At 42.8% G+C, this 12,473-nt stretch overlaps 2 protein-coding genes across 2 annotated transcripts; one reads left to right on the top strand and one right to left on the bottom strand.

Annotated features, from left to right (window-relative positions):
- Positions 1–750: 750 nt before the first annotated feature.
- Positions 751–2,207, bottom strand: MRPL36 (mitochondrial ribosomal protein L36). Its single transcript, XM_054060216.1, has 2 exons — positions 2,104–2,207; positions 751–1,464 (listed from the first exon to the last, which is right to left on the bottom strand). Exon 2 carries the CDS (start codon positions 1,452–1,454, stop codon positions 1,155–1,157), a length of 300 nt encoding a protein of 99 aa, XP_053916191.1. The 5' UTR covers positions 1,455–1,464; positions 2,104–2,207; the 3' UTR covers positions 751–1,154.
- NDUFS6 (NADH:ubiquinone oxidoreductase subunit S6) lies at positions 2,115–10,998 on the top strand. Its single transcript, XM_009562960.2, has 4 exons — positions 2,115–2,362; positions 4,603–4,656; positions 9,118–9,240; positions 10,856–10,998. The coding sequence occupies exons 1-4, from the start codon at positions 2,228–2,230 to the stop codon at positions 10,919–10,921; spliced, it is 378 nt and encodes a 125-aa protein (XP_009561255.1). The 5' UTR covers positions 2,115–2,227; the 3' UTR covers positions 10,922–10,998.
- Positions 10,999–12,473: the final 1,475 nt, after the last annotated feature.

The following is a 12,473-nucleotide window of genomic DNA, read 5'->3' as shown; positions in this document are numbered from 1 at the left end:
AGGCAATAAACGATTCCAAGGTGTTGCCTTTTTGTTTGGGTTAAGGTTTGAGAAATTGTAGAATAGTAGGTACACCAGAAACACCACAGACGACTTCCCCAAAGGAAGATGAAACTAAGAACACTCCCAAATACACTGTGAATGGTCAATGTATCATTAAATGATGACTTTAGACACTAAAACTTTAAAAACTTATTACTTTATACTAATTAAAATACCATCTCCCTTTAAAACCCACAGTGGTAGGCAGCAAGAGTTACTTACATTAGCTTTACTGAAGCTACATGTGATTACATCTGCTATAACTCAATAGTTAAACAAAATTTTTATCCCACCTATGACCAAGACAATACCTAGAACACTATCTTTCAATGTAACACATTTAATGTTACTCGCCACTTAAGAGCTTACCCGAGTTTGAAACTATTGGTTCTGTTACCATGGCTTTCAACATCCAGAGGTTTGGGCTTGGTTTTTATCAGAAAGATTAACTGCATATTGTAATCATAGAATGGTTTGGGCTGGAAGGGACCTTAAAGATCATCTAGTTCCAAACCCCTTGCCATGGGCAGGGACACCTTCCACTAGATCAAGCTGCTCAAAGCCTCATCCAACCTGGTCTCGAATACCTCCAGGGTTGTGACATCCAAAACTTTTCTGGGTAACCTGTTCCAGTGTCTCACCATCCTCATAGTAAAAAATTTCTTCCTAATATCTAATCTAAATCTACCCCGTATAATAATGCACAATCAGCAGTTTATTTTCATTTTTCTTTAATTAAACACGAATGCATCTCAGAGTCCTGTGATTCAGCTTTACCCTCGTTAAACAGTAAGGAGATTTTCAGTAAGGCTTCACGGCTAAGATGACAAGAGGTCCTGAAAGTTGCAGCTCCCCACCTCCATTCTCAGCATCTATAGTTTGAAGTTATAGCAAGGGCTGCCGAGAACTTAACTCACTCTATGTTAGCGTCAAGATGAAACACTGTCACCCACACCATTTTGCAATTCGCAATTCGAGCTGTCAACTCTCAGAAGTCACTAGGCAGCCAGGGAAGAGTGGTGCTGGTGGCAGGGATGCAGAGAGCAGAGCCCCAGGCCAAGCCGGCGAACACCGTGGTCCTTCTCCCCGAGGAATGGCTCCTGGCCACAGTACTACAGCTTCCGCTGCTTGTGCCTGGGGTTGGTCTTGCAGTAGACGTACAGCCTACCACGCCGCCGGACGATGAAGCAGTCCTTACACCGCCTCTTCAGCGAGACTTTTGTCTTCAGCCCTGCCACGAGCGGCAGTGACAGCAGCCCGGGCGGCGGTGGGACAGCCACCCCGCACCACGGCAGCGGGGCGCGGCTCACCAGCACGGGCACTGCCGCCCGCCACGGGGCCAGGGCAGAGAAGGGCAAGCGGCCCAGCGAGCACAGCGGCCTGGCAGCGGCTCTGGCCAGGAGGGACAGCATGATCCAAGCCCTGCAGGCGACAGAGCAGCGGTGAGGAGACGAGAACCACGCTGCTCCCCTTCTCCCTCCCTCCTTCCCTTCCCTTCCCTTCCCCTTCTCCAGCCCACTCCCCAGTCCTCTCCCTGCCTCCCTCCCCTCCTCCCAGTCTGTTTTGCCTTCCTCTCCCCTCCCTTCTTCTCCTCTCCCCCCACAACTCTTCTATTCCCCTCCTCCCCTCACTCCTCCTCTCCCCTCCTGTCCTGCCTTCTCTCCCCTCTCCCACCCTCTTCTCTCTGCTGTTCTTCCCTCTCCCCTCCTCCTTCCTTTCCCCTCCTCCCCCCCTTTCCTTCCTTCTCCCATCCTCCTTCTTTCCCCTCTCCTCCTACCATCCCCCCCTTTCCCTTCCCTTCCCTTCCTTCCCCTTCCTCCTCCTCCCTTCCCCTATCCTCTCCTTCTTCCCCCCTCTTCCCCACCTTCCCCCATCCTTCCCTCACCTCCCCTCTGCCTCTTCTCCCTTCCTCTCTCCCCTCGTGCTTCCTTCCTTCCTTCTCCCCTGCCCCTTCCTCATTCCTATCCCTCCTTCCTCCCATTCCCCCCCCTCCTTCCTCTCCTCCTTGCCCCCCGTTCCTTTCTTTCCCCCCCAATTCCCTCTCTCCCCCCCAACACTGACCGGCGCCGCACGCGTCCCGCTTCCCCTTCACCCCGGACCCTGCGCACGCGCGCAACCCCGCGGCCCGAACAGAGGCGGGGGGGGCAAGGCGGGGCGTCCGCCGCGGTCACATGGTCTGTCCAAGATGGCGGCGCCCGGCGCGACCTTCCGGCTCCTGGTGCCTCTGGGGCGCTCGCTGTCGTCCCGCCCGGTGGCGGCCGCCCGGGCTTACGGCGTGCGGGCCTCTGGGACCGGGGAGCTGGTGACACACACGGGGCAGGTGAGGGCACGGGGATGGGGGGGCGGGGCTGCCGCCGCACCCCTGAGCGAAGCGATGCGAGCCGCGGTGTGCAGTGCGGGATCCGGACCCGCTTCTGGTCTGGTCGTGTTGACACAAGAAAGGGTTGCTGTCACAGAAAGTGGAATGTTTTGATTTATGCTAAAGTACAGTTAAGTTTGGACTAAACAGTTGTGTTTGCTGGAAGTTAGAGAGAAAGCCCCTCAGATCGAGTGTTTTTTTTTTCAGACAGTGTTTTCCAAACACTGTTCGTTCTCTGGAGGTGATAACGTCTTGTGTGGAGTATGATCTGAGCTGAACAGGTGTGTGTTCTTCTGTAACCACCTCTGTTTGGAGTCTGTCCCTGTCGCAAAGCAAGGTCAGGCAGAGCTGGCTCCAAACCTCCAAATTAGGAAGAGTTTTGACTGCTCTTTAGTTCATAATAACATAAAAATTAGTCCTTGGATAGTAATAGAATATGTGTAAGACTTCTGGGAAAACTTATCCATATGCATATAAGTGGGAAATACATCCTGTTCCCAGCTCTTGTCTTGCTGCACATGATTGAAAGAGATCAATCTCTGGTGTTGCCTAGGCCTGTTAAAGGATGCTTGCTTTCTAAAACTCTGATACTAGTCTTAGAGAGTTTATTTGCTGGCATTTTTTGCATCAGTGGATGTCAGTGAAGTCCTCACTTTTTGTGATATTTGACGAATAAGAGCAATGAAGACTGTAGAAGACTGGCGTCTGGCCAGACCTTCAGGATCCAGAAAAGGTGGGAGGTCAAGATAATGTGTATTTTGAACCTTATTTAAAGGAGTTTTTTTTAAAATAAAAGATGATGACAAGATCTTGCAGAAGAGGAGAATGAAGTGTATGTATGTGGGCAGTGCTGAAAAGTGAGTCTCCAACAGCTTTAGCTTTTTGAAGATTGATCTGGCTGTCTCTGTAGGTCCTGCTAGTGGAACTGTTTTGTGTAGTTCCTGTCAAGCCTAGATGTTTCTCAAGTCTATTTTAGAAAAGGATCATAGAATTATTTGGGTTGGAAAAGATGTTTAAGATCATTGAGTCCAACCCTTAACCCAGCACTGCCAAGTTCACCACCAAGCAATGTCCCTGAGCACTGTCATAGAATCATAGAAACTTCAGAGGGGGGTAGATGCCAACTAAATAGAGTAGAGGACTGCTTTGCAGACTTCAGACTCAATAAAGGAGAGTGGGGTGTGTGCACAAGGGGAAGGATACCTATTGTAATTAGTATTGGGAAATGTGATTATTATGCATGATTTTTATGAGAAATATAATACATATGTATAAACTCGGTGTATAAAAAACCTGCTACTCATAATCACTGGTACATACAGTAGGAGGATCGATCCCCTCCCTATATCTGGTATCAGATTAAAAGAATGTCTACTTCTTAAGACCCCCAATTGGTGTTAAGAAGTTTCTTTTCCCTATTCCGGTGACACAGCTGCTCTGCTGCTGACGGCAGGTGGGTGGGCGCATCCTGGCTCTGCCTGTGGGAAAATGCTGCAGGGGCTAGGATTGGCACGCTGGTGTGCTGCCTCGTTCAGTATCAGTGTGGAAATTGATGCTCTGGGATGGGACATTGTCAAAGCTATGCCCAGTTTCAAAAAAAAGAGTGTTAACTGGAGACTGGGTTATTAACCACTCCCAAGCATTGTGGTCTGAATGCAATATTTGACTCAGCGGAAGGATTGACAGGGAGGAGGTGCCCCTGTGTCGATGCCTTGTTATTCCATTTTATCTGTTCTGTAATAAAAGCTGAGCATGCAAACTAGGGAGGCTTGTGGAGTGCTCTGTGGAGATGTGAGAGGGGCACGGCTGGTGGAGAGTTCGTCCTGTGGTTGCTGAACTCTGACATAAATGCATATAGAATTCTCTAGTTTAGTTCACCTTCCAGATGGCAGTGTGGGATTAAGGAACACCTCTGAAAGTGACAAATCTTACATTTTTCTCTATGGTCAGAGCTAAACACTCTGTTTACTGGCTTTAACCTCCCCTGCTCCCTTCCTTTTCCACTTTCCAATATAAAATTTGTTTTCCAGTGTGAGGATGGAAACTGCTTTTACTCTGCGGTACGTTCTTGTAAGGCTATGGCAATACTTCAAACTGAGGAAATTATTTAAACTATTGAGTCTTGGTGGTGCTGTCAGCCTTTGTGTTTTTGTTTATGATCATTGCTTTTAAAATAAGATCAAGTTTTTTTTATACTTTAGGTATATGACGAAAAAGATTATAGAAGAGTTAGATTTGTGGGACGACAAAAGGAGGTAACTCATTTTACTTTTACTCATGGGTGTGTGGGGTTTTCTTATACCTGATATTGATGTCCTCAACTTGATTAACTTTTCATTAAGAAAACCAACCATCCAAAAAAACTTACCAAAACCAAAGTGGTTTGGATTTGGGGTTTTGGTGTTTTTTCTTACTGTCACGAGAATTCTTTTAACACAACTCATTATTCTGTTAACTCAGTTTCTGTGCACCTCCCTACTTTTGGCAAATTTGGAAAATTCAAGACTTGCCTTACGTCTATTAAGTGTCTATTTTTAGGCTGTGGAAGTTGTAGGCATTTGAGCATCTTAAACTTGGATGACTTTTTATTTTAAGCTTGTGTCTTAAGAAAATTTTAAGCATGTTTTTAATGCCATTTGTGTTCAGAAAAATCATATAATTAAATGCTCTGCTGTATTGTGCATCTATGTATCTGTTTAATTGTAGAGCTTAATTTGCGTCTTCGTACTTAAAATCTTGATCTTTGCCCAAACTGAGTTTTTGATGAAGGCACTTTGTTTCCAGAGCCTAGAAATCTTTTGCTGAAACAGTGATGTGATTTAACAAATGAAACTAAATTTTAGAGTATGCTGAAATAACGAAGCCTCAGGAAAAGGCTAGCAACACTACCATCAGCTAAATTTACTATTGTGAAGTTATCTTGTGAGCCTATTGCTGCTGCTTACGAACAGACTGGGTACATGAAATTATAAGTCCTTTGGCATCAAGCAGCACAGGTCCACAAGGGGTCTGCTGGCCTTTGGGAGACAAACAGAGATTGTTTTAGCCAAATTGTTAACATGTTAATGCTTTCAATGTGTATGTGTAGTAGAGGCATTAAACGTAAGGTGTAATAACTTTTTAATGTACTTGTATATAAGTATTCTCTTCCTAAATTAACCTGAACAAATTATGCTGATTCTTGAGTTTTTGTATTGAGTTTACCTTGTTATATCATGGACACAATTTAACTTATGCTGTGTGGCAAAAATAGAGATTCTGCATGGGAAACAGTTAAATGTCACTTAAAATGCTGAGGTAGTTTACTTCTGGGAGAATAGTGGCAAAGTCAGTAAAGTCAGTCTTTCCCAGATGCAATGCCTGTTTCTGTGCTGCTTCTGGAAGTTTGTAGGAAATGCTTCTTAAGCCCAATTCTCCATAGGTCCCTCTGATACACCTTTGCCAGCAGCTGATTTCATATTCTTCATGGTGAGGAATGCCCAGGTTTGACCCAGTTCTTCCTTCTCCAGCAAAAGATGAACTTTAAGTCTGCTGAACAATGTTTAATGCTAGGTTTTATTTGTGAAGTTGGAACAAAATTTACATGTTAAATGCTAAATTGATCCTCGTATCTGCTCATTAACAGGATCTCTCTTTCTAGGGGTTCACTACTGTCATAGGACATCTCCCAGAGTGTTTCAGCTGATAGTATTAGGGTTTCACGGGCTGTGTCTGTGGTCCAAACGTTGTCTTGTTTCTGAAGCTAAAGCTAGCCTGTGAAGTTGGTGACTGTACAGTCTTAGTCATTTCTTTTTTTGCCTTCAGTATGCTACAAGTTGTCGAGCCTGGCTTGTTGCTGGCTCAGCCTAGCTGTGACAGCTTTTTTTGTGTAGGGATGTGTGTTTTCTCTGGATGCAGGTGCTCTTGATGACAATACCTGGGTGTCACATGTGGCCTCTCCAGGCAGTGGTCAGACCTAGGGTACAATTAGACTAGCAGAACTAAGGGGGACAATACCCATATATTCTGCTAGCCTAATTGTTAATGAAATCCATCCATTGTAGCTAAATCATTGTTCTCTGTGCTGGATGTGCAGGACTAGGGTATTAGTCCTCTCTGGCAAGGGCCTAAAGCAAGTAGGTGTTGGAAGGCTGAGCATGGCAGCTGTTAAACTGCATCTGCTGCAGTCTAGCTGGGATTGTCCTGCCCTTGTGCAGTCCCTAAGGTATCGCAGAACCTATTTCAACACTGCTCTTCCTGCTTTGGCTCTGCTCTTTGTGTTGGGCCAATGCAGCACCTGAAGCCACAAGGGAGACTGACCTCAGAGCTAGTCTGTTTTAAAGATCACCTCCTGCCTTCCCTCTGGATCTTTGGACCTGGATCAGTTCCAAGTTTGGTTTTATCTCTTGGCCTCGCAGACTGGTGCAGGAAAGAAGAAGCAATGGGATTGTCAAACTGGCACTATGGCCAGGAAATATATTGCTCATTGAATTATGCATTGGGCAAGGAGCATTTGGATGTGCTAAGGGAAATGTCACCTTCCCGCTAACTACCGCTGTGCTTTAATTGAAGGAACATGTTGTTACTGAAAACACTTCTTTTTTTTTTTTCCCTCTCAGTTTTTGTCAGTCTCCCTTTTTTCTAGCATGTTTTCCCTGCAAATTCCTAGACTCTCTTGTCTGAACCACAGCAAGTCATAGCTGTACAGTGAACGAGAGGTTCTTGCTTCTGCCCCTCCGCACAAGTACCTTTGTGGTCAAGAAATTTTAGGAAGAGCAGGGTTTTGCTTCTCATCTTGAAGCAGAGGTGCATCTTGTTATTATCTCCCTCCTTCTTTAGCTTGAAATGAAGAATACATAATTTTGAGTGTTATTAAAAGCAGCAGTAAATATCCTTGCAGGTTGGCAAAGATTGCATGTGACTTGTGGACACATGCCTCAGGCAGTAAGGTTCTTGATGTTGCAAATCTGCTTTAATATTGAAAGTTAACTCTTTGTTAACTTTATTTATCTGTCATCATCTTTAGGTAAAGAGATTTACATTGTTGAAAAAACTGACTTTTACACTGCTGTACCAAAAATGCAAATTTTGGGGACACTTAATTGGAGGCTTAGTGAAAGATCATAGAATCATAGAATAGTTTGGGCTGGAAGGGACCTTAAAGATCATCTAGTTTCAGCCACCCTGCCTTGGGCAGGGACACCTTCCACTAGATCAGGCTGCTCAAACCCTCGTCCAAACTGGCCCTGAACATCTCCAGGGATGGGGCATTCATGACTTGTCTGGGCAACTGGTTTGCAGTGCCTCACCACTTTCACAGTAAAAAAACTCTTCCTAATCTAAATCTACCACCTTTTAGCTTAAAACCATTAATCGCTCATCCTATCACTGCACTCCCTGATCAAGAGCCCCTCCTCATTTTTCCTGCAGGTCTCTTTTAAGTACTGGAAGGTGGCTGTGTCTTCCTGCAGCCTTTTCTTCTCTAGGCTGAACAAACTCAACTGTCTCAGCCTGTCCCAATACACGATATTGTTGTGGCCCTCCTCTGGACTTGCTCTAACACATCTATGTCTTTCTTGTTGTGAGGACTCCAGAACTGAATGCAGTACTCCAGGTGAGATCTCACAAGAGCAGAGGAGCAGAATCACCTCCCTTGACCTGCTGGTCACACTTCTTTTAATGCAGCCCAGATCCTAAGTTGTGTACTAGAAGTATATAAAAATACCGTTGTAGTTCTTAGGGATTAATTTATAATAGACACTTAGCTATCTTTTTCTCAAGAATCCCATTTTCATTCAAATACCATCATGTTTATGAGCCTTATATACAGAGAAGCAGATAGTGCCTTCTTTGGGTGTGTGTATTGTTTTGTGTTCTTGCATGTATTACTTTGCCCTTGGAAAAAATGGCCCCTCATGGATGACGTTTGCCTGAGGGGTAGAGTTGATTGTCTGCTGGTACAGACTAGCTTGGAAGGGGCTGGTATGGATGAGGGAGGAAAGTGCTGTGGCTAGGTGCTGTGGGTCCTGCTGAGACACAAGTCGCCGTGTCACAGGTCTGTCCAGAGGTAGATACGTTTCCCAGGCCATCTAGATGTGCTCTAGGAAAAAACCCTACTTGTCAGTGAAGTACGTATTCTGGAAGTGTGTTTAAAATGGATTTACAAAGTGGCATAGTGACATTTAGAGGTTTTTCTTTTTCATAATGCTGAACAATGCCCCTTTCTGACTGTTCTTAGGCACCACGTTCATGTTTTCCTGAGATTCCTGTGCAGTGATGGAATAAGGTGCATGGTGAGAGATTCTAAATTACCAGCAGTTGTTTTATCTCACTCCTGACCTTACTTGTCCCATCATTATTTTTGAGTTTATCAGGAGGGAGTCTTTTGCAGTTTTATCATGTAGTCACTAAAGCATGATACAGAGGCAGTGTCAGTTAAATATCTTCTGTTCTTGGCTGCTTGTTCCTGCTCACCTCTCTGCTGAATCTGCTTAGGTCACATTGTAAACATGAGAACCGATGTGGCCTGTGTATCAGAGGAAAGGGATGACTTTTGCAGAGTTTAACATGTGTAGTTCACTGATCTGCCTTATAGCACAGCCTAAGAGGAAGTGGGAGGAAACCTGTGCAGGAACTTCTCAAGATGGTTGAAGTGGACTGTTTGGGGAGGTGGTGAATACCAATTGCTTTTTGTCTGAGTAGAGCAGGTATCTGAAAGCTTCCTTTTTCTCTTACAGGTGAACAAGAATTTTGCAATTGATTTGATAGCAGAGCAGCCTGTGAGTGAAGTTGAAAGCAGAGTGATTTCATGCGATGGTGGTGGTGGAGCTTTAGGACATCCTAAAGTATACATAAACTTGGTAATAACTTTGTTCTGCGTAGAGCATGTTTTGCTTGTAAATTTGCTTTGGTGCCTAATATAAAATTCAGATTTCTAATTGGAAGAGTTAGAGGATTTCATTTTGAGGTTACAGAAATTTCTTTTTGAGATTTTGATTTCTTTGATAGGACATGTGTTTTTTTAAAAAAAGAAATTAACCGAAGTAATACAAACTAACAGTGCCTTGAGAGCAAAAGCTAACATGCTTGCTGTGTTTTGAGACACTTAGTCTATGTAAATGCCACTGTGTATACTGAAGATAAATTTACAGTATACTTGGGAACATGCAGTTTATTTTGAATCTTGTAAGTTCAAGGGGGAAAAGTGGAAAAAAGCTAAACAACACGCTCTTTCAGTCTTTGGGGATCTTGGTAGTTCTGAAGATTGAATGCTTCAATCAGGTCAGAGAACAGGGAAGATTAAGTGTCTCATTCTCCTCCCATTGACAGTAGTGATATTTGCCAGTGTATTCTTATTCTAGGGAGTAATAATATTGAGGCCACTGTTGTATGACCTCAGTGGAATCAGTGATGACCTGTTGCTTAGGTGCCATTCTAAGGCAGCCCTGGAATGCAGATACCTTAAAACCTTTGTTTGCTTGGCTAAGTTTTGACACTTGCTTAATTCCCCAAACAATGGTGAAGGAAAGCTGATGTCCTGTAGTGTCAGTGTGGTTGTGACTCCTAACTATAATCACAAGCATTTACTTTTTAAAGAAAGCAAGCACTTACAAGTCAAATGCTTGGAGGTTCTAATAAAACTTAGGAAGCTTGTGTTCTTCAGTCTTAAGTTAACTTCTGTAGCACACAGCTGATCTGTTGCATTTATGTTAATTTGTTTGACCTGCAGCACGCTGCTCTTGAAGAATGCTTTAGTTTTTGTGAATTTTGAGATCTTTTTGTGTTACCAATCAAATTGCAAGATGTCTGTGGTTTAGTTCTTGAAAGCTAATGTCTGCAGAGTGAATGGTTATTAGATCAGCTTGTTCCCCCTGACATTTGAAATCAGGCTTTCAAGAATGGAGAGTCATCTGGATTTTGCACTTATAATCAGGTGTTAAGGAAGGGGAACCATGAGTTTACTTTGTTTCATGACTGCTAATAGTTATGTTGCAAAATAACAGAAGGGCCTTGACTGTTTAGCTGGTTTTTGGGGTTTGGTTTTTTTTTTTGTTGTGTTGAGAAGGGCTACAGTACCAACTTGCAGTCAGGCACACTTCTAAATTTAAAGAAAAATATATGTATCTTTTGGAGAGAATAATAAAATTCTATACAGTAGTAACTGCTGCTTTTCTCCAAGCGTTTTCTTTCAGAATTTCTTCACAAATCCTACTGAAATTTCCTCTTTTCTGCAACTAAGTCTGTTAGCTTACAGTACTGGCGAAAATTCCTGTTTAGATCTAACTTGAAAATGCCAACTCCTATTCTTTATTAACATAATTATGAAATGATCATACTTCTAGTGTTCCAATAAGTTTAAACTCCATACTCTATTCAGCTATATTGATCCATTTTAAGATGGCATATGTAAATAACAAAATTTGTAGTTTCTTAAAGTTTTATGAAGCGAAACTAGCAGCTGTTGTATTTTTGCAGGACAAAGATACGAAGACCGGAACATGTGGCTACTGTGGACTTCAGTTTAAACAGAAACATCACTGAAAGATCATCCCTGCATGCTTGCAGATTTCTGTTCAGATGTTAACTTTTAACTATAAATAAACTACTTTGAAACCCAAGATCAGTGTTTGTTTTTATCTTAACTCATGAAAGTCCATTCTATACCTTTTTAAAAACCTAGCTTGTCAAGTATTTGAAAGCTGAATGGTATTACTGATATCTGCTTCGTACTTAATGGGTATTAACATGATTATGTAATCATCATACTTCTAGTGTTCCAAATAAGATTAAACTCTGTACTTCAGCTATATTGATCCATTTTAAGGTGGCACCTGTATTACAAATATCTGCTTGTACTTAATTTGTTTTTTATGGAACAAATGCCCTGCCTTGTTTGGCAGACTTCTTGCAAGCTTCGAAATGGCCTTTGGCCTTTGGCTTTGGTTTGGTTTATACTAGATGGGTTTGTATTAATTTCAACAATGAATTGGCTGTAAATGTTTACCGGGGATTACTTATCTGAAGTGCTCGTCTTATGGTATTATTTGACACTCTTAATTCATGGCCTAGTATCTATAGCTAGATTCACAAATGGAAACACAATGATATTATGATATTGAGCATTGTAACACTTAGTCCTGGAAGCAAGATTGTTATCTGTTAATTAAATAACTACACTTGCTACTTGTTTAAAAGAAACAGTCAGTGCCTTATCATGGTAATCAGTGTGAGCTGGAGAACTACCTAAGCTAGCATGTGTGAAAGGTAAGGACATAAGCATTTGTCCTCCAATTGAGAGGATCAGAGTGTAAATAACTGATTTTGCTTGGGATCCACACTCTTGAAACCTCTAGGAACTGGGTCTCATCAAAGTCAAAGTAGGCATTGCTCCACTGCAGGTGGCAGCTTCTGCTCCTGTAATACAGATAGTATAGCAATAAGAGCATCCACCTGTGTATAAGACAACCTATGCCATGTGAGGCTGGTAGTAAGACACCAGCTTGCTTAATTTTACTTACGTAGCATTCCATCACTTAAGTGTGACTCTGAAGTTGGTCATGTGTCTGGAGAAGGAGGCTCCAAGCTTTAGTCTTTGCTCCAGAGAGCATTTTAATCTGTTGTCAGTAAGTGGCATGTTTTTTTTTTTAAATGCTGGTTATGGAATGTGGTAGGTAGTAATTGCTGCTAGGCCAAATTTAACTTGACATGATTCTAAGCCTGCTGTTCATATTGCTTTAGTTAAATTGATGTGGTGGTATCAAGTTTGACCAAATTACTCGGGTCTACAGCTGCTTAACTTGTGTCAATTTATACATTAAGTTGAAGCAACACAATTAGGCTTAAGGCAAGGTTTGAATTACTCTGTCTGTAGAAGTTTTGTATTTATCAGGCTATCACTGCAATTACACACATGCCTCCTTTAGTCATTCTTTCTGCCTAGAAGAGCTTAACTTTCCTTTCTGACTCTTCCCCTTCTTCCTTGTTCCCTGTCTTTTTCTCCTTTCCATTGCTGCTGGTTTCAGTGATCATCTGGCCTTCAATTAATTCTTTGCAATGACCTACATTTAATAGGTTACATATTGTGACTCCAGTG

Source organism: Cuculus canorus, chromosome 2 (assembly GCF_017976375.1).
Source record: "Cuculus canorus isolate bCucCan1 chromosome 2, bCucCan1.pri, whole genome shotgun sequence".
In the NCBI taxonomy this organism is placed as follows: domain Eukaryota; kingdom Metazoa; phylum Chordata; class Aves; order Cuculiformes; family Cuculidae; genus Cuculus; species Cuculus canorus.
This window is presented reverse-complemented; position numbering and strand designations above follow the sequence as displayed.

Excerpts from the sequence above, each read along its gene's own strand:
- MRPL36 (XM_054060216.1), bottom strand. The coding sequence starts at position 1,454 with ATGCTGTCCCTCCTGGCCAGAGCCGCTGCCAGGCCGCTGTGCTCGCTG.
- NDUFS6 (XM_009562960.2), top strand. The coding sequence starts at position 2,228 with ATGGCGGCGCCCGGCGCGACCTTCCGGCTCCTGGTGCCTCTGGGGCGC. Across the intron at positions 2,363-4,602 it reads TGGTGACACACACGGGGCAG|GTATATGACGAAAAAGATTA; the intron begins GTGAGGGCACGG and ends TTTATACTTTAG. Across the intron at positions 4,657-9,117 it reads TTGTGGGACGACAAAAGGAG|GTGAACAAGAATTTTGCAAT; the intron begins GTAACTCATTTT and ends TTTCTCTTACAG.